At 46.1% G+C, this 21,942-nt stretch overlaps 1 protein-coding gene across 1 annotated transcript in view; it reads right to left on the minus strand.

The window, feature by feature from the left end:
• The window catches only part of DNAI1 (dynein axonemal intermediate chain 1), a 69,697-nt gene that overhangs the window by 15,515 nt on the left and 32,240 nt on the right, over positions 1-21,942 (minus strand). The window contains exons 3-12 of the mRNA XM_064290852.1: positions 18,785-18,883; positions 18,492-18,572; positions 13,629-13,755; positions 13,201-13,331; positions 12,867-12,983; positions 11,789-11,848; positions 10,365-10,499; positions 6,810-6,894; positions 3,153-3,270; positions 2,825-2,868 (exon numbers count right to left, since the gene is read on the minus strand). Coding sequence (XP_064146922.1) covers positions 2,825-2,868; positions 3,153-3,270; positions 6,810-6,894; positions 10,365-10,499; positions 11,789-11,848; positions 12,867-12,983; positions 13,201-13,331; positions 13,629-13,755; positions 18,492-18,572; positions 18,785-18,883 — 997 coding nt within the window. The remainder of the gene's footprint in view (positions 1-2,824; positions 2,869-3,152; positions 3,271-6,809; positions 6,895-10,364; positions 10,500-11,788; positions 11,849-12,866; positions 12,984-13,200; positions 13,332-13,628; positions 13,756-18,491; positions 18,573-18,784; positions 18,884-21,942) is intronic.

Raw genomic sequence — 21,942 nt, forward strand, 5'->3', positions numbered from 1 at the left:
ACCTGCTTTCACCTGCTGACAGCTTCTTTCTCCTTTCTGCTGGGAGCCTGGCTGTAGGAGGCATCCAAGTCTCCGTCCTCTAAGCCAGCTGATATCCCTACCACCTGGTACCCAGCATCCATAGAGGTGAGGCAGGTGTGAATGTTCCTGTGCTGTTGCTTGACTCGCTTTTCCCCATCTGCTCGCTCCTGGCTTGGCCTTAGCCAACCTGCCCTGTCCCAAAGTGGAAGATTGGCCCCAGTCCTTCCTAGGGTACATGTCTATCCCACCAAAGTCTTATTTGGCTGGATCACAGCACAAACATCTAGGAATTCTAGGCAAAAGGAGGTCTACTAGGTCTGGGCTAAGCTTATTAGTGTCAAACCCAACAAACCCAAATTCTCACTCCAGTGTTGTCCTCATGAGGCCAAATCTGATTAGGGGAGGTTGGTATCTGGGAGCTTCCAAAGACGGTATGATGGATGCTGGTGAGGTCACACAACCCCGCCTAGGAACTAAAGGTGCCCTCTGCCTGCCTTAGCTTTGCCCTCTTTCTTCCATGGAGGCATCTGAGCCCTGAGGCACTCAAGAACATGGGACTCCCAGAGGCAAACACAGGAGTGCATGAAGGGCCTTCCTGAGTACCAGCTCAAACCCTGGCTCTGCTCAAGTCTCTGCAGGGCAGTGCTAAGATACGCAAGGCTCTGGAGAATAGATACTCGTCTGAGAGCTGCTCAGTGACAGCAACCGCAGATACCATCACCACCAGAGCTGCCAGCCTAGTAGGTGTGGCCTTTGTCTGATTGCTTTCTGTCCCCTTCTCTGCTCAGGCCTCCTGAGGATATTGCAGGGAAACTAATGACAGACAAATCAGCAATGATTGTCCTCTGCGTCGGGGTGGTTCTTACAGCTAACTGCACACTTTGCGTCTTTTTGCTCAAGTGGGCCTCGCACAGTCCTGGGATGGAGGCCTGGCAGGTGTCAGCCTCTCCATGTCGCCAATGAGGAAACCATCAGAGGGGCTTCTGGCCCCAGATTGTACCACTGGGAAATGATCCTCCAGCCAAAGGGTCTGCAGCTGTGGGTACCACCCAGGCATGTAGATATGGCTAAAAGGACCAATGAATGACAAAGAGACCCTTCCTGGGCAAGTGCCTGCCTGAAGGAGGCTGATGGGCTTGTCAAGTTATCTGTTCTGGGAGGTAGGTTACTCTTCTCCACTGCTCCTGGCTAAGGCTGCCCAGACATGGCAGCCTCCATATAATCCTGACCAGCTGACCCTGCTGCTGGCCCTGGGTGGAGAAGGATGAGGCTGAAGCTGAAGTTTCTCCCTCCACCTGCTGGGGACTCCCCCAACCCTCCCCCAAAGCCTGGGCAGAGAGCCTGGGCTGTGAGCAGCCTCACAGTGGGTTCACACCCACTCCTGGAAGGGTCTGCCCAGCCCCCAGGCTCTGTTCCAGGCCCAGTAGCTACAGCACAGGGGGAAGAATGTGCTAGCTTCCTGCCAGAGAGGGAGGATGTTTCCCACTTGGCAGCAGCCCACCCTCAGGAGTGGGGACACAAATCAGGCATTTAGGGCATCCTCAAAGGCAGCCCAGACCACGAGACTGGGAGCAGCTCCAAGGTCTCCTCCCTGAGAATAATGACAAACACCAACTCCTCCTGGTCCCCGCCCTCATCCCCCCACCCTGGTCAAAGAATGAGTGGACAGGCGGTCTGAGGGGCAGAGACCAGGAGCTTGTCTGCCTGCCAGCCAGCAGCAGCTCAGAGAGTGGAAAGGGTTTTCTGTCTGCAGAAGCAGGTCCTCCCAGCCAGAGAACAAGCCGCTAGCAAGGGGAAGCTGCAGCTAATATGCAGTGTGGAGCCCCCTCCTGTAAGGAAGGAGAACAGCCAGACCAGCGGAGAGGTAGGGGCTTCTGTAGTGACCAAAGAACGTGAAAGGAAGGCAAATTGCTGGGACACAGTTATCACAGCGCTGGGCCTCAGGGCCTCACGTTGCCCCCTATGAACTGGTTAATGGGCTGGAAAGGATCCTTCAGTATAGCAGGCAGGGGCAGATAACTAGCAGAGCCAGGAACACCCTGGGCAATAGTGGTCCCCCAGGGTTCAGGGGCCAAGTGAACATCAAGCACTCCCCTCCAGCCCTGCCTGCCCCAGGAGTCCCAGCTGGGAAGGAAGGCCTGATGAGGAGGCAGGGAGGGGAGACTACAACACTACCCTCCCTTAGCCCCCGCATCCAATCCCTCCCCAGGTCTGGTCCAGTCTACTCTTAAGGCAAATCCGCTTCTCAATCCTTACTCCACCGCCAGGGTTCAATCCTGCCATCCCTCATTGGGATGTCTGCACCAGTCTCATAACTGGTCTCCCAGCCTCCAGACCTTCACTCCCTCTCTGTACTGGTGGTCATATCCCTGTCCTTCTTGAATTCCCTCAGTGGTTTCCCCATTGTCCTGAAGAGAAGGTTCGAGCATCTTAGAAAGGCTTACAAAACCTTTGGGGGAGCCTCCCCTGTATCCCTCAAGAGCTCCTCTTCCTGTCATATTTCTCATGCCTCCAGACCTTTGCATATGTTGGTCCCTCTGTCAGGAGTCCTCTCCTCTTTCTTCACCAGAATAACCCCTTCAAGGATCAGCCTGGCATATTCATCTTGGTATGTTCCTTCACCCAGAACTAATTGCTGGTGTGTTTCTCCATCTTCCCCATTAGACTCTGAACCGCCTGAGGGGAAGCAACCATGTCCTACTCATCTTCGCATCTCTCACACCTGGCAAAGAGCTCTGCACTGAGTAGGCACTTAGTGTTTGCTGGTTGAATGAAAAAATGAATGAATAGCTAGGTCACTTACAGGAGCCATGTCCCACTGCAAACAGATCCTTGTACTTTGGATTCCTGCAAAAGAAGTATGAACCCATTGGCCTGGGGAATGGGCATGACCCTCCCATGGACAGGCACCTTCCCATGGACACTGGTGCCTAACTACCCTGCAGGCATCTCCTGCCTGTCTCAGGATGGCACCAGCTGAGGGACCTGGGTCCTACTTTTTCCATGTCATAGTCATCTTTGTATCTCATGTCAGTCTCAAGGTGGTTAAGTGCAGCAGAAGTGCCCTGCTCAGGGCTTGGCACGCAGCAGGCGCTCAGGGTCTCTGGGTTTGCTGCAATGCCTACACTCACCAGCAGAGGGCGGTGACGGCCAGGCGCTTGGCTTTGTCGTTTTGGAATTTCCAGAGCGGTAGCAGTGTACCCTCCTGGTCTCGGTATTCGTCTGCAGCATCCTCATAGTACTTAAAATCTTACACACACACACACACACACACAAACACAGAGGCAGAGTCAGCCTTGGAACTGCCACTTTATGGCAAACCCAGATCTACCACCTACTGGCTGTATCTCCTTGGGCAAAACAATAAATTTTTGTGTCTCTGAGTGGGAAATAATAATAGTACCTATCTCAAAGGGCTGTTGTGAGGACTAATTGAGTTAATATATGTAAAGTGTTAAGAAAAGTGCCTTGCAAATAGTGAGCACTCTGTATGTGTTAGCTATTGTTATTGCCATCGTTGCCACTGTCGAAGGTAGGTTATGATAAAGCGGCCATATCAGCATGGATAAAATTCTAGGTTTGCAGCCCTTGTTTCATGAGTTTCCCCAGCACTTCAGAAAGCTCAGACTGGAGCAGCCAAATTTCAGGGGCTCAGCTTCCGTGGCTGATTAATGGTTCTGTCCATTCTGCCTCCTAAATCCCTGAAATTCAGCCCGTCTTCATATCCACTGGCAAGCCCCACTATAGTGAAGCTGCGTGGATCCCCCATGGGCTCTCTGAACTCAACTTCATCTCCAGCCCTAAAATGTCTCTGCTTCCTGTTTTCTCTAACTTAGGTAGAAGCGCCATCCTTCCACTTGTCTAAACCAGAAATCTGGGTCATCCTTGACTGATGTCCTTCTATCAACTCTCACATTTCCTTTCTGATTATCTTTTTAATCTGCTCACTTTTCTCCAAACCTACCTGCATTATTACAATATCCTCCTAATGGGTCTCCCTGCCTCAGGTTACTCCTCCAGTTCATGTTCCACAGAGCTACCAGAGTGAACGTATAAAAACATATAAATCACCACACTCCTCCAGCCCCACTAAAACCCCCTCAATGGCTCCTGTTACACAGAGAAGAATGTCTGGGCTCCCTGGCCAAACCAAGACTCCTGGACACTACTCCCACGTCATCTCCAGCCAGCTGTCCACGGACCCTCTATAACAAATAGTCAATGAGTCATGTTGTCTGACGCTTCTGTGCATTATTACATGCTGTTTCATGTCTAAAATGTACTTTTCCCCCATCTTCCTGGCAAATTCCTTCTCGCTCCACATCCAGATCAAACTCCTCCTCCTCTGTGAGGCCTGCAGTTTCTGGTTGAGCAGAATTCATTTCTTCCTCCTCTGTTCCAGCCCTGCCTTCCTGTACTGAAACGTCTGTCACACTGCATTGCCTCTATTTATCCCTTTGCCTGTTTCCTCCACCAGAGAGTTCCTGGAGAGCAGGAAGCATTCATCTTTGTGTCCCCAGTACCTAGCACAGGGCCAGCCACAGAGAAGATAACCAATGACTGTTCAAAGAATGCAATGAAATAAATCAACAGAAGTAAAATGGTTCTCAGTCTTCTTTCCAACCAAGAGCGACCCATTAGAAAATGACTCCTCTTATCTAACATGGTCAGTGACATGCTCGGTACTGCTCCAGCCTCTCTTGTGATGCCCCACACCTTGAAGTTGGGGACTACATTCAACCTCAAAAACATCTCAGAACAAGAAAGATTAGAGTGGTCAGAGAGGCATGAGCCTTGATCACATCAGAGATCCCTGAGCTTGGGCTGTGTTTGAAAATACCTCATTTCAGAGAGGAGATTAATTGGTAACACTTCTCTATTTTCACTTCTCCTTCATGGTTACACTTTCCCAAAGGGAAAAGAGCACGCAATTAAGAAAATCAAAGTTCAATGCATTTTTATGTGACTGTGTGTTCTTATAAATGAAAATGGTTCACCAAAGCCAATTTCTGCATGGATATTAATCAGGTTTGCAGCCCTTTGGTGGGCTGGTTGCAGAGGCTGGGTTTCAGGAAGCCAAGCTGTGTGAGTGACAAATTCATTCACAGCTGCTGTGTACTTTGACAGCTTTGAAAAGCACTCAAGGTCGTTTTCCAGCCTGAATGATAACGAGGGGGCTTGTTTCAGCTGCTGGTCTTGGCAGCCCGGATTTCTATGTCCCATGGGTAAGCAATGAGCATCGAGTAACCAAGAAGAGCCCTAGGCCGTCAGCTAAGGAGACCAGCCAGCGGCGAGGGGCTGCCAGCTCTGGGGATGCAGCTGCTCCAGAGAAATACACAACCTCTTAGGGAAATACAAGCCACTTGGGAATGTGCTGTTTGTGCCATGGGAAGGATTCCGTTTCCCTGGTTCTGTGCAAGACACTAGAATTTCCCAGCCCCCAGGACTTAAGCGTTTCTGAATCATTCTCTTTCTTTACCTCATCACTAATTAATCACCAGGATAGACCTATTGAGTGTGTTTATTTGAAATGTCTCTTCCAGCTTGGTGGCTGTATAACCATAGTGCTGAAGTGCTTAGGCTATGGATCCAAGGGGCTTGGGTTCGAGCCCTAATTCCACCATTTATGCTAGCTGTGATTCTAAACAAGTGGCAACATTCCAGCCTGTTTTTAATGTATAAAATGGGGATAATAATGGTATCCACTTTACAGTGAGGATAAAATAAAATAATATATGTAAATTACATCACAGGATGCCTGGCACCTAGGACATTCCCAGTGAATGTTAGCACTTGTTTAACGGCTCCCTTTTCTCCCTCCCCTAGGATGCAGGCTGGGTGAGGTGTGGTGAGGTTCACTCTACCCCACACCTGAACCTCACTTCCGTCTCTGTCTCTGCATTCTGCCCAGTCACATCCTCCTCCAGGCCTGCTCTCATTGGGCTGTATCCCTACCTGGAAGGCTTCAGTGTCCCTGAACTCTCTTCAGAGACAGCTCAGATTCTCCACATAGCATTTAAGGCCATTCATAAGCTGACTGGAACCACCTCTCTAGCCTTAACTCTCACCACTTCCCCCAAAAATTCCTGTTTGGGTCATTGAGTCCCACAGTCCATTCCTATTCATTTCTACCACCAAATCACTGTTCATGCTGTTCCCTGGCCAGGACACCCTCCCTCTGCTCTCCACCCACTCAAACACTGCCTATCCTTCAGTATCCAGCTCAGGCCTCCCTGACTTGACTGCTCCTTGACTGTTCCTGCTGTTCCCACCTACCCCTCCTTTCCCATCTTCCCTTCTGGAGGATCCCCAGAGCATCTTCCATCTATCTGGTACATTCTAGCATGAATATCTACAAGCCACACTGAGTAGAGGACAGGGCACAGGGTTACAAACTTCAAGACCTAGATTTGGGTCCTCTCTGCAATTCACTAGCCAGGTGGCCTCGGCCCTACCTTCTTCCTGTGTAAAGTAGGAGTAATACACTATTTTGCTGCCTCCCAGGATTGTTGGGAAGATCACATTGGGTAACAAATGTGTAGGTGTGTTTTGCTGCACCATTTTAAGATCTCATCACTATACCCACTTTTTTTAATGCCATTGTTCATGGTTGACTTGCATAAGTCTTGTCTCCCCAGTGACATCCTGAGGAGGGAGGGGTTAGTTTTTCTCCCCTTGCACCTACAAAACCTGGCACGGGACACTCAAATACCAACTTTTTATGAGGGATTTTTTAAAAAGTACAGTCAATAATTGTGGTTCCTGGCACTTGGCACTTTATATCTTACCTTGAGCAACGTCATCATATGTGTTCTGGTTGACCATGCGCTCCACAATTTTAGCAGCTTGGGTCACTTTGGTGATGTCATCACTCTGTGGGGATACAGAGGCCAGAGGTCCTCATAAGCCAGCCCTTGGCAAGGTCATATGCCCTGAGGCACAGCCCAGACTTGCAACTGGTTCAGTAATGCCCCTTTGACACCACCCACCTCAGATAGTTCTGTAAAGGTATCCCTCCACGCCTCAAGGTCTAGCTCACCTCACCACCCCCTTCTGGGAACCCATACATCACAAGCGGCACAAGGGGTCTGCGCTGGCATAGCTGGCCCTAGGTACACAGTCCCTGTGGCCAGAGGACAGCACCTACCTCTCCAGGGGAGAAGGTTTCAGCTACCAGACTGTCTGACCACAGAAGACACTCCCTGACATGGAGGAGTCAATTTTGCAGGAAGCTGCCAAGGGGAGTGGGTTCCTGCTCTGAGTCAGGAAGTGGGGGAAATTGTTGGAACCAGATGAATTCTGGGACTATGATTTTAAGACTCCAGTGAATGTCTTCATTAGCCAGTTTCCTAAGATAAACTTGGAGTCAGTTTGAACCATTCTCAAAGGGTGGTTCCCCAGATGTGATTTTATAGGCTTCCACCACACTGGTCGGTATCTTTCCTCTGACATCATCACCACCAGGCATTGGATTAAATACACTTAATCCTCACAACAACCCTATGAGGCAGGGGCCATTATCCATCCCCAATTTATCATGAGGACTCCAAGACTCAGAGAAGTTAAATAACTTGCCCAAGGTTACCATCTGGAATATTAATAACAATTTAAAAAAAAAGCCACTACTTATTGATGAGTATCAAGAAGATACTGTGTTAGGGAATGTCTATTCATTATATCAGATTCTCACAACAGTTTTTCAAACTAGGTATCATTAGGATGAGGAAACTGAGGTTTCAGAGAAATTAAGAAACTTGTCCAATGTCACCCAGCCAATAAGGGCAAAGCTAGGATGGAAACCAGGTCTGTGGATTCCAGGGCCCATGCTCTCAGCCCCATATACGAGAGCTAGTCCCTCTGCAGTCTGGCCACCCTCTCCTGGTTGTGGAAGCCTCAGTGCTCCAGATGTGCTCTGGGCAGGACAGGATATGGCGGATGGTGATCTCCCATGTTCTGGACTCTATGCTCCTTGAACAGCCACATCTCTCTTTTGGTTTGGAATGAACTTGTGGTCTTTGAACCTTTCCCTCAGTCCTGTCCTAATCTTTCAAATCAGACAAGCTTGCATTCACTTCTCTGCATTCACCCAAATTATCAATGAGACAGAAGTTTGAGGTCTACCATTGGAGAACTTCCTACAGGGTATCATGAATTTATTGTTTTCTCCCCTTCCACACATTTGAGTTTTATAGCAACCTAGTCAGACTCAGGTCTCAAAGGAAACTGTGTCACTCTGCTCACATGCTGGGCCTGGGCAAAGTTGACTGCCTTTGCACTCTATTCCACAGACAGCCTGGCTCAGTACTAGGATTCCCCATTAGAGCTGCATTCCCTTGGGAAGAGGTTGTACACCAAGGCACTCACGGAGGTGTGTGTATGTTATATACCCCAGTGTCCTGCCTTCACTGCAGCTTCTCAGTCCAGAGGACTGGAATCTGCCTGCATCACAGCCTCCTGTGTCATCGAGCTGGAGGAACCCAGATGTGATGGAAGGGGTAGTACCTTCTCCCTGAGGGTGTTAGACACCAGCTCTGGCGGGGCTTAGACCTTTTTTTTTTTTTTTCAATCCATCTGGAACATACAGTAAGAATTTATTGATTTTCAAGACAGCCACATAAATAGACCATAAAAAAAACAACTGAATGCTTATTCTCTGTAACACTACCAAGACAATTTAACATAGTACAACCATACACATCAACATCTAACTGATCCAATTAGGCTACTTAATTAGCTATATTTTCAAAGCATGGTTTTAACAAACACCTTTGTAGAGTATATATTCACATTGTGCTTAAAAATTAAATTTTCTGCTCCTCCAGGGGTGGTTCAACAGCTTTCATTAACTTTTTATTTGCCTCTTCATTATACTGGTTTTGGCAATGAATTAATGTTTCTTAAAGCTTCTTGGGAAAACTGACCTGTTTTCAGCCTCAGCCACAGGGATTTTTATTCTGGTCTCTAGGTCTTGGTGACTGCAATTGGGACCTCTTCAACCATGGTCCCAGCACAGAGCCCATAGCCAAACCTTTAACAGCTGATCATGTGAATCCTGACCCAGGCCAGTAGCCCTTCTGAAGACCCTAGCCTCAAAAAGCCAAGGGTCTGGGTAGGGAAAGCTTCAGGTCAGCGCTCCATCTTTCACCTCAGGGTTCAAGCAACCAGCATGGGCCATGATTTCTGGGTACTTGGTCTGTGATAGAATGAAACTGAATTGGGGAAGTTCCTATTAAGCCAAGGCAGGGAACCCTCAAACTTCCCCTGAAATGTAACACTATCAAAGTCATGCAACAGGCATTTGAGTGGAAATGGGTACATGGTGTAGTGGTTAAGTGCTTGGCTGATAACCACAAGGTCAGTGGTTTGAACCCACCAGCCGTTCAGCCGGAGAGAGATGTGGCAGTCTGCTTCTGTACAGATTACAGCCTTGAAAACCCTATAGGGCAGTTCTACCCTGTCTTATAGGGTCACTATGAGTCAGAATTGACTCGATGGGAACTTCAGACAAAGGAAGCGGAACTTTTCACTGACGTGGCTTCCATACTGGGGTGGAGCAGGACCACTTCCCAGAGAGCCTATGTGGGAACTCTCCAAGGTGCTGAAACCAGCCCTCAGCTTCCTGTGGACCTCATCCCTCCTACTCCATCCTGATCTCCATACTGAGACTCTGGCCCCCTCAGTATCTTCCTGTGGTGACCCTCCCTGCAGTGATACATCACTGTAACTACCATGGTGATCCCCATACCGATGCTAGAGAGTAAGCCCTTCAATCATCACCTGTATAGTAACCATCCTTTGCCTCCTCATGGTAAACCCAGCCAATGTTGGCCACATATATTAGCCTAGGCTTGCTGGTATCTGTGATCATCTCTGACCTGGATTCTGGACCTGCAGACTCACCTAAAGTATTGGCACAAATAAACCCAAGGACTGAAGGTTAAAGAGTATCTTATCATCCCAAGCCTCATGAGCCCTCACCCCAAGAGGTGGTGCCTTATCCTCACATACCACACCCACCCTGGGAAGACTCCCTAGATATTCTGGGAGGCATACAGGCCTTTAAATAAGGTTCATGTCTTCTGTTGCCCCTCAGCCAAATAATCCTGAGTCTCTGCTAGGCTCCAGACCTATATCAAATTGGGGGGAGGTGTGGAATGCCAGAGAAAGTTGTAGCTTTCTTCACATTTTCCCACAAGGAAAGGACTATTAAAATCCATACTTCAATGTAAGCCCCCTTTTTAAGTGTCTGAAGCTCTCCCAGATAGCCAGGCTCCTGTCTATCCAGGGATCAAGGACCCTCTCAAACATTCTCTGTGACAGGACCATGGGAACCCTCACCAAACCTGGGACTCCATAGATGTCAGCTTCCTCATGGCCATCTTCCCCATTTTTTTAGCCACTGGTGTCTTTGTCTTCTCCTTCTCTTTGGTCTTTTCCTGCTTCTCAAGCTCCTCCATGTAGGCATCATATATCTCCCACTAGGCAAGGGCAAGGTGAGAAGGATCATCCCAGGTACAATCTTTACCACCCAGCTCCTCTTCAGCTTTTGGGCTTGGGCAATCAACCATGCTAACCCCTGTCAAATGCCTCCAAAGCATTCTCTACTTGGTCCCTTGTAATTATGCATTCAATGTTTGTCTTTCCTGCTAACCATCAGCGCTAGGATAGGAATAAAGGAGCTCTCAGGGCACCTCTGGGCTGGGCTTATCCACTCTGCAGCCCAAGGGCTGGGTTGCCAAATGGAAATAAGCATCATTTTGGCCTGTAACACCCACCAGGGAGTAAAATGGGCAAACATTAGGCTAGGTCTTATTTTTGTTGGTGATTTATAAGACTCTGAATCAGGAACTAAAAAAAAAAAATCTCCCCTCATGGAGATGCGATAAAAATGCTGGCTCAGATTGGCTGTCTACAGCAGTGACCACACCTTCTCAGCACAAAGAAGAGATCATCAAAAGGGAAGGGAACCTCTGCTAATTGGATCTGACAGCAAAAGAAGACTAAAAGGTAGTAGCAAGGGAAGCAGCAAGGATCTGGGGCTGAACAAATGCCCCAGATCACACTGTGTGCTTCCCAGAGCTGGGCACTCACTGCCACCTGGAGGCCAGACAGGCATACCTTACATTTAATAATTCACCCACAGGCCAATTACTCCACACCACAAAGTGCTTCGACATTTGTTATTTCATTCAGAGTCCCCCAACCATTCTACAAGGCAGGTTGCCATCTTTACTTGACAGAGAAGGAAACTAAGGCTTTGAGGGTGACGTAGTTTTCCCAGGATCTTACAGTATGAACGCCAGAGTCGGGGCCTGAGGTTAGGTCTCCCGACACCATATCCTGCCAAAACCAGCGTGGCTATCCAAGAGGACTGGAAAGGGAAGAAGGAGGATCTATAACAACACTGCAGGCTGCAGGAAGGGCAGGGTCAGAGTGCTAACAATCCGTGTCAGCCACACAGACAGTCTATGAGAACAAACATTCTCCTCTGGTCTCGGGGAAAGCTCTAGAAGCCGTGCCTGTTTCCAGCTTGCACAGCCTTGCCCTGAGAGAAAGGGGCTGGTCCAGAGCTCACTGGTTGGGGACATACTGTTTCCTGTGCCTGATGTCAGAGCCTGGATACTCGGGGAAACGATAAGGGAGGTGGATGGATGTGGAGGGCAGACTGCCAGAGGAGTTCATGATCAGTCTCTCTTCCTGCTGATCGAGACAAGGATCCATGGGGGTGAGGTGCCGTGATGGGTTTCAGGCTGGCCCAGGGTCTTACCTGATTGGCTGTGGCTGAGAAGTTTGTCCTTGGGGGAGGCTCCATCTGACATTCTCGATCCTAAATAAAAATGACAAGAGAAAAACCAAAGAAAGCTCTTAACTTCTCACTTAACCCAATAGTATATCCTTTGGAAAAACATTTTGGTTGGAGCTGAGGGGGTGGAATGGGACACAGAGTAGGAGAAGTAAAGAAGGGCCTGGGCAAAGGACCAAATATATATTAAGCAAACATTTTTTTTTTTTCCATTCAGGCTTTCTTCAGAAGAAGCCCAATCTAGAAAGTACAGGCAGTGAAGCCTGATTGTGTCAGTTTCAACAAAGATAAATTCCAGGTAGAGCACGGACAGATCTGCAGGAAGCCAAGCAGGTAGCCAGCCTCCAGACACAGAGCACAGAGGTCAGCCCATATTCATTGTGCTAATGTCCCTCACCCTAAGAAGGCTTCTTACTAAAACTGGAGTCCCTGGCTCCACTGCAGAAATGAGCTCCTCCCTGTTGTGTATCACCCAGATCACAAAATAGCAGCACAGGGGCCATACAGGCGATGAGGAGATGCCAAAACCCACCCAGCAAACCTCTGCCCTCCATCCGCAGATCTTTTTTGTATGGTACTGCCCTTACATATGTCAGTCTCCCACCTGAAATCCTGAGAGGCTCCTTGGCCTAGTACTCAGGGTCCTCCATGCTTAGGAGCTGGGGAACTTTTCTAGCCCTTTCCAGCTAGTCTACCACAAACACCTTCAACTCCATTCAATCTGGCTCCCAACCCCCCTCCCCAGCACATTGAGGCCTCCCCTTTCCTCCCCAGGTCCTGATTTCTACCCCCTCCTCAAATCCCATTTCATGTTTCAGTCTCTCAGTAGGGTTTTGGGGACCCTTATGACTCCTTCTGAACATCTTCATAGATGGCTCACAGGGATCTGAACACATGCTCCCAGCTCTCCTTGGAGAGCTAAACGGTGGTTTCTACCCTTGCCAGGCTGAGGGCTGCTAGGGCTGGGGTCATGTCTGCTTCTTCCCTGGCATGTTCAGTGCAGAGCTGCAAGGTAAAGGGGCTGGGGTAGGGGCTGCTCTACCCGGAGAGGATTGTTGAAGGTCTGTGAGGCCCTCTCACTGAAGTTAAACTGGTTGGTGAGCTTCCGCTCCTTGGGCTGCATAGGAGTCATCAATTCTTCAGCCACTTTTTCAGCTGCCTGGGGGGAAAAAAAGACTCAGGAGACCAAGACTCAGCTGTGAGAGGGAGGTGGTAGGGAACTGGGAGTTGAGGGAAGTCCTATCTTGGGCTAGGAGGGAGGTGGGAGAGGGAAATGCATTACCACCTGCAGCCTCTAACTTCTCACCTTTATCTCCCTCCCCCTAGTCACAGCTTGAGCTGGAAGGGAAGTGATGGAAAGCAACTTTATACTGCACCTCAGCTGTGGGCATATCTGTTTGACTCCCAGCTTCAGTTTCTGCTTCCTTGGGCTCTTCTTCTTCTTCGAGCATTTCTGCGTCTGAACGCACCACCTTGGCAGACTCTTGAGAACCTTGGTAAGATGGAGCTGATGAGCCTGAAGTCCAAGCCCCCTACCACAACCCTTGGTAAGGTGGGCCTTCTTGCTTTCTGCCTTTCAGACTCTCCCTGCCCCTAGGTTCTCCTTGAGCTAAGCTTCATGGAGAGGGGCCTTCATGAGGAATCTGAGAGGCTGGATTAATTCCTGGACCAATCCAGGACAGTCAGCAATATTGGACTTTATGTAAGTAGAGGTTCTGCAAAGTTCTGGCCTGGGATTCTACTCTCTAGAGTGAGCAAGGGGCTGGATTCACGGCTGCAGCCTCAGGCTAGCCTGGAGTCCTACCTGCCGTTAACTCATCACGGTAGTGCTGCCGTCGTCCTTCATCCGAGTCTTTGGGGATCAGGTTTCCGACTTGGCTGAAGTGAACTGCCAGTTGGTTCACAAAGCCAATAAGCTTATATGTGCCTTCCTAAGAAGAAAGCCTGAGTCAGACCCAACCCAAAAAAACCCAGTGCAGTCAGACCAGAGGTCTGAAATTCTGACTGGAATCAGAATTTAGTCTGCCTTCTATAGGGTCGTTATGAGTCAGAATCGACAGCAATAGTTTTTTTGGGGGGGTGGGTTTCATTTTCGAAGGCCAAAGACGGTCCACTTCTGTCCATAGGAATCTAACTCACCATATCCTTAGTTAAAATGAAGTTTCCACTGCATTCCAGTTTAAAGAAAAGGAAGCAAATGAAATCAACTTTTTTTTAAGTTCTCATCAAATACTTATTTTAAAATACCTTCCCCTTCCAACCTTGAGCAGCTCTGAGCTTACCTTTTATCCACCCAGGTGCCTGTCTCCTACATCCATGCTGACACATCCAAGCTCACCTGTCTCATCACAGACCACTGGAAAGGTCAGACAGAGTCGTAAAATACACCTGGCATGGTCCTCTCTCCACTCTATTTAGTGGACGCCAGAGCTGGAAAAACCCTCAGAAACAACCAAATCTCCTGATCTACAGAAGAGGATCATAGAGATCCAGAGAGGATTTTAGCACTTGTCTAGGTCATGGCACAGTGAGAAGCAGGGCTAGGCTTAAAGCCCAGGCAACTCTTCAACAAGTATTTTTTGGACAGCCACAATATGCCAAGTATTTATAGGTGCCTGGTATATAAATCTGAGCCAAGAAGACATGATCCCTCCTTTTCACAGCGTCTATAATCTGGTTCCTCTAGACTACCTCCTCATTGGTCAGCATCCAAATAACCACTAAAGTTGACTTTTAGACCAAGGGTCTCTTCCTTCTTCTAAAAAAGTACTGCTCAACCTTTTTCAAGTCATGGCACATATAGCAAATAATTACATTTGTATGGCACACTAGGGTAAACCCCTGGCCAGAGGCAGCCAGCCCATGGGCTCCAGCTGTCCCAGACCCACATGCCCGTGGAGAGCAGAAAGGATCACTATCTCTGCACACAGTTTGGGAAGCTCTGCCTTAGAAAGTCAGTAGCTCAGATGGATGAAGAGGTTGGACGGTGCAATAGTTAAGAGCATGGCCTTTGGAGCTGGGCAAAGTTGGGTTCAAATCCTGATTCCGTCCCTTATTATTTCTATGACCTTGGGTTTAACCACTCTGAACCCTAATTTTACCATCTTTAAATGAGGATAATAATATCTCATTTTGGGGTATTAGATATTGTAAGCATTGAAAATAATGAAAGTTGTAAGTATTGAAAATCATGAAAACAATATTTTAACACAGTGCCTGACACATAATAAGTGCTCAATAAAATTAGTAACTATTATTATGATGATGGAGGTTCCCATCAGAATAAATTATTCATATACCTGTCATTTGAGATTTTTGCCTTCATCTTGTCCCCAACAATTGACTGGGACCTTCCTCTTCAGTTCAGGATGGAATCAGATTCCATTTCTTCTGTGTAAGGAGGGAAGGCACGCCTGGACCAGAAACATCTGTCTCCCTACTCCAGCACTTTAAGGGAAAGTAGTAGCTTCAGAGATCTAAAGCCCTTGGATTCCAGCAAAGGACCAACAAGACGGGCACCATCTCTGTGAGAGGACTCCAGGTAGGGGTGGCAGCTTGGATAATATGAGCCTTCCTGGAAGGCTAGTGCTACCCAGCTGGCAGTTGGCTCATGGGAATCTTTTCTAATAAGTGGGATTCCCAGGGGCAAGACGAGGGCATTGCTAACAATAAGGCAATGTTTTTCTTCTCTCTGTAGCATTCCATGGCCAACACACTGAGTCCTAGAAAGGCCCTCTTTCAGATGTCAGAAGGACAGGAGCCCACAGAGTGCACCACTCTCTAGCATAATCTCAGGGAAGGCAATTCAGCTTCCCTCTGCGCCTTTACAGGCTGCCCAAGGGAGGCCATGAGCACAACTCATGAGTGACACCTCTCAAGAAACACATGTATTTTGAAAAAAATTTTGGTGAATATGTAACACATTTGGTGTATAACAACACATTTGCCATTCCAACAACTTTTATTTGTACAATTCAGTGATGTTACACAATTAAATTCTCCATGTTGTGCAACCATCGCCACTCTCTATTTTCAAAATTTTTCATCACCCTGAACAGACACTCAGTACCCCTTAAGTAATACCTCCCATTTCCCCCTCTTAACCACCCCGGTTGCCACTACTAAACCTTAGTCTCTATGCATTTGGCCATTTTGTATATTTCACATAAGTGCGATCATACGATCTTGTCCTTTTGTGTCTGACTTATTTCCCTCACCATGTTTTCAAAGTTCACCATGTCATAACATGTATTAGAACTTCATTTTTCTTTATGGCTGAATAATATTCTATCGTATGTATGTATCCTATTTTATTTTTCTGTTCATCTATTGATGGACATTTGACTTGTTTCTACATTTTGGCTACTGCAGATAATGCTGCAGTGAACACTGATGTACATTTCTATGTTTTGAGTGCCTGCTTTCTTTCAGATGTATACCTAGGAGTGAAATTGCTGGATCATAGGGTAGTTCTATGTTTAACTTTTTGAGGAACCACCATACTGTTTTCCATAGCGGTTGTACCATCCCACAAGTAATTGATGAGGGTTCCAATTTCTCCACATCTTTGCCAATACTGCTGTTTTCTGGGTTTTTTTTCTTAAATCATAACCATCTTAGTGTATGTGAAGTGGTATCTCATTGTGGTTTTTATTCTCATTTTCTTAATGACTATGACATTGAGCATTTTTTAAGAAACACATCTTGATTTGTCCCAACCTGTTTATAGAATGATTGACTACTCAATATTAAACAGAAACAGATTATTTGAGAAAATGTTATTGTACAGGAATATTCGCAGTAACATTATTCATAATAGCCAAAAAGTAGAAACAACCTAAATGTCCATTAACAGATGAATCAATAAATAAAATGTGGTATATTCATACAACGGAACATTATTTGGCAATAAAAAGAAATGAAGTCCTGATATATGCTACAATGTGGGCAAACCTTAAAAACATCATGCTAAGTGAAAGAAGCCAGACACTAAAGACCACATGTTGCATGATTCCATTTATATGAAATGTCTGTTGTTGTTGCTGTGTACCGTCCAGTTAATTCAGACTTATAGAGACTCTATAGGGCAGAGTAGAACTTCCCCATAGGGTTTCCCAGGCTGTAATCTTTACAGGAGCAGATTTCCAGGTCTTTTCTTCTACAGAGCCATTGGTGGCTTTCGGTTAGCAGCTGAGAGCTTAACCATTATGCCAGCAGGGCTCCTTGTAGGGTAGGCAAATCTATGGACAGAAAGTAGATGAGTAGTTGCCTAGAGCTGGGGCATGGGAGGGTTGGGGGTGACAACTAAGAGGTGCAGGGTTTCCTTGAGGAATAATGAAAATAGTTTTAAAATTGATTGTGGTGATGGTTGAATTGTACACTTTAAACAAGTGAATTGTATTGTATATAAATTTTATTTCAATAAAACCAAAAAAGTTGACTGATTCCGTCAAGTTGATTCCGACTCATAGCGACCCTATAGGACGGAGTTTCCAAGGAGCACCTGGTAGATTTCAACTGCCAACCTCTTGGTTAGCAGCTGTAGCTCTTAACCACTATGCCACCAGGGTTTCCTATCTCAATAAAGCTGTTTAAAAAAAAAATAAACTGTTAACAGTGGTTGTCTCTAAGGAAGGGGACGGGGGAGCGAGGGGGCTTTAATTTTCATGCTATTTTGAATCTTCTGAAATTTGTATCATGGATTTGTACTATATATCTTTATTATATAATTATATACGTATTTAAAATTTTTGCTTTATCATTTTTTTAAATAAGTACTGTAATATTGCTTTGGAGTCAGACAAACTTGTCCAAATCTTGCTTTGAATCCTGGCTGTGTGACTTTTGTAATTTATTTCATCTAATTGAGCCTCAGTTGCAATAAAATTCAGATAATAATAGCTCTTATATCAAAGAATTGTTAGGATTTAATGAGGTATCCTATATAAGAGCACTAATGTAGGACCTGACACTGGTACATAATAAGCACAGAACGAATGTGTCTTAAAATAATGAAATTAAAAACATATGTGTGACTCCCACTTTAGCTCAAAATGTATTCTGAGGTTCTCTTTAGTCAGTACCCACAGGGGCTGATCTTGCTGTGTCCAAAAACAGCGTTATCCCCCTTAAAGATGTGCCACATATGTGTCTACCAAGTGAGAACTTATCCACGCCACGTGTACCAAAGAAAGGCCCTGATAGGGTCACCTGCCTGACTGGCTGTGACATAAGGAGATGCTGAGAATGGAGTTTTCTGGGGCTTCCACCCAAGGTGCAATGTGGGTGTCCAGAGGGGAGTTTGTACTCCACCCAGGTGTCTGGCTGAAGGAAAACCAGATTCTGAAGACTCAAAAGTTGATGTTAGTGAAAACATTTTATACAGATTTGATAAGATTTTTTAACCAAATGATTCATATGAGGGTTCCTGAAAAGAGTGGGCTCTGCAAGGCACTTAAGACATTACAATTTGCAAGACTGCAAGGGAGATTCATAAAGAAATTTCAGAAATCTCTGGAAAACTCCATGTAAAATCCCAGGGTCCCAGCCAGGGACCTCAGTTTAAAGGTAGTCTCCTATCAAATAGCTGAGAGGTTTTTGCAACGTGGCAAGTCACCTCCAAGCCAAGCAGCATCTACAGGCCCCCGCCAAGGAGGGCGTGACTTACTTTGAAGCTGTACCTGACGATGTTCTGGGGTGCATGTGGGTTGTTGGCTGTCAGAATCCGAGTGAACTCCTCCTTTAGTTCCTATGGGACAGAAATACCAAAGGTCATATGTGGAATCCCCCCGCCCCCCAAACAAGCCCTTTTGAGGCTTGGGAAGATCCTACCCCTACCCAGGATGTCCACAGGCATCTCACACCTGGGTTCTGTGAGGTCTCCTAATCAGTACAATGGAAGAACACAGCTCTGAAGTGGGAGTAGGTGGAAGGAGCAAGGGCAGGATGTTGCTCACTTACTGCATCAGTCAACTCCAGCTGGTCAGGTGGTCTGACTGTGGCTTTGGACTGTGACCATTCATCTGTTCCTTCTCCCACATCAGTCCCCGAATCTTCATCCTACACAAAAACCTTACTGAAGGTCTAGAGTGTCTGATCCTACTTGGACAAGCAAGCAGTGCTACAGGAGGATCCTTGATCCACAAATCCTCCCAAAGGATTTTGTATACCCTTACAGAGTATACAAAATGCACACCAGACCACTCATGGAAGAGTCCAAGGGAACTGCTCAGGCCAGAGTTCTGATTGCCTGGAATATCATGGCCACCTCAGTCCCGGAATATTGTGGTGGGCCTTTGGCCTCAGTTGTCGGACCAGGAGAACTTGCTCTTCCCTATTGCCTCTCATATATCCTGGGAACTAATGTCCAGGACCAGCTGCCAAAGGCAGGGTTTTATACAAAGTGGCGTAGACGTCAAGAAAGGATGCCAAGCTACTCTTTAAGTTACTTCAACTCTATATTTTATCTTCCAAATTGTTACCTTAAAGTTATTCTTAAAACAAAACTTTCTTAAACTTAGTGATTTTAAGCTTCATAGTCCCATCAGGTCTTTGGAGCAAAAAAGCAAGGACCAGAAGTTTTCCCATTCCCTGACAGATGTTAAAGACATTGCCAAAGTGGCCCATGACATATTAAAAAACGTTCCCCCTACTAATAATCAAAGATATGCTAAATACATCAATGCAATTTTTCACTGGAAAACTTAAAAACAGACACAAACAACCAAACAAAATTAACATCCAGTGTTGGTGACAGAAAAATGTCATTGTTAGGTGCTGTCAGGTTGGTTCCAACTCATAGTGACCCAATGCACAACAGAACAACACATCACCCGGTCCTGTGCCATCCTGGCAATCGTTGCTATGTTTGAGCCCATCGTTGCAGCCACTGTGTCAATCCATCATGTGAAGGGTCTTTCTCTTTTTCACTGACCCTCTACCTTACCAAGTATGATGTCCTTCTCCAGGGACTGGTTCTCCTGATAACATGTCCAAAGTACCTGAGATGAAGTCTCACCATCCCCGCTTCCAAGGAGCACTCTGGCTGTACTTCTTCCAAGACAGGTTTGTTCATTCTTCTGGCAGTCCATGGTATGTTCAATATTCTTTGCCAACACCATAATTCAAAGGCATCAATTCTTCTTCAGTCTTCCTTATTCATCGTCCAGCTTTCATACGCACATGAGGTGATTAAAAATATCATGGCTTGGGTCAGGCACACCTTAGTCCTCAAAGTGACATCTTTGCTTTTCAACACTTTAAAGGGGTCTTTTGCAGCAGACTTGCCCAATGCAATATGTTGTTTGATTTCTTGACTGCTGCTTCCATGGGTGTTGATTGTGGATCCAAGTAAAGTGAAATCCTTGACAACTTCAATCTTTTCTCCATTTATCATGATGTTGCTTATTGGTCCAGTTGTGAGGATTTTTGTTTTCTTTATGTTGAGGTGTAATCCTTACCGAAGGCTGTGGTCTTTGATTTTCATCAGTAAGTGCTTCAAGTCCTCTTCACCTTGCAGCAAGCAAGGTTTGTCATCTGCATATCTCAGGTTGTTAAATCAGTCTTCCACCAATCCTGATTCCACATTCTTCTTCATATAGTCCAGCTTCTCGGATTATGTGCTCAGCATATAAACTGAATAAGTATGGTGAAAGGATACAACCCTGACACACACCTTTCCTGATTTTAAACCCTGCAGTATCCCCTTGTTCTGTTTGAACTACTGCCTCTTGGTCTATGTACCATCTCCTCATGAGCACAATTAAGTGTTCTGGAATTCCCGTTCTTCACAATGTTATCCATAATTTGTTATGATCCACACAGTTGAATGCCTTTGGATAGTCAATAAAACACAGGTAAACATCTTTCTGGTATTCTCTGCTTTCAGCCAACGTCCACCTGACATCAGCAATGATATCCCTCACTCCAGGCCTCTTTTGAATCCAGCTTGAATTTCTTGCAGTTCCCTGTCAACGTACTGCTGCAACCACTTTTGAATGATAGTCAGCAAAATTTTACTTGCGTATAATATTAATGACATTGTTTTATAATTTTCACATTCTGTTGGATCACCTTTCTTTGGAATGGGCACAAATATGGATCTCTTTCAGTAGGTTGGCCAAGGAGCTGTCTTCCAAATTTCTTGGCATAGACCAGTGAGCACCTCCAGTGCTGCATCTGTTTGTTGAAACATCTCAACTAGTATTCATCAATTCCTGGAGCCTTGTTTATTGACAATGCCTTCAGTGCAGCTTGGACTTCTTCCTTCAGTACCATCAGTTCCTGATCATGTGCTACCTCCAGAAATAGATGAACATCAACCAATTCTTTTTGATACAGTGACTCTGCATATTTTTTTCATTTTCTTTTGACGCTTCCTGAATCATTCAATATTTTGCCCATAGAATCCTTCAAAATTGCAACTCAAGGCTTGAATATTTTCTTCAGTTCTCTTAGCTTGAGAAATGCCGAGGAAAAAACATGTACCCATAAATTAGCACAGCCTCGCTAAAGAGCAATTCAGAAATATTTATAAGTGTTTACACTCTGACCCAAATTTCTATTTATAGGAGTTTATAATTATGAACATAACCAAGGATATGGTGCATGTGTATTTGCTGGAGGATTTATTATAGTTAGTGACAAAGAGGAAACATCTAAACATCTAACACTGGCTATAAGCAGGTTATAAAATAATACACACAGTTTGATTCCATTTAAACATAAATACATGTACTTTTTTTTTCAATTTTTTTAATTAACTTTTATTGAGCTTCAAGTGAACGTTTACAAATCAAGTCAGTCTGTCACATATAAGTTTACATACATCTTACTCCGTACTCCCACTTGCTCTCCCCCTAATGAGTCAGCCCTTCCAGTCTCTCCTTTTGTGACAATTTTGCCAGCTTCCCACTCTCTCTATCCTCCCATCCCCCCTCCAGACAGGAGATGCCCACACAATCTCAAGTGTCCACCTGATATAATTAGCTCACTCTTCATCAGCATCTCTCTCCCACCCACTGTCCAGTCCCTTTCATGTCTGATGAGTTGTCTTCGGGGATGGTTCCTGTCCTGGGCCAACAGAAGGTCTGGGGACCATGGCCGCCGATTCCTCTAGT

This window comes from Loxodonta africana, chromosome 9 (genome assembly GCF_030014295.1).
Source record: "Loxodonta africana isolate mLoxAfr1 chromosome 9, mLoxAfr1.hap2, whole genome shotgun sequence".
Taxonomy (NCBI): Eukaryota; Metazoa; Chordata; class Mammalia; order Proboscidea; family Elephantidae; genus Loxodonta; species Loxodonta africana.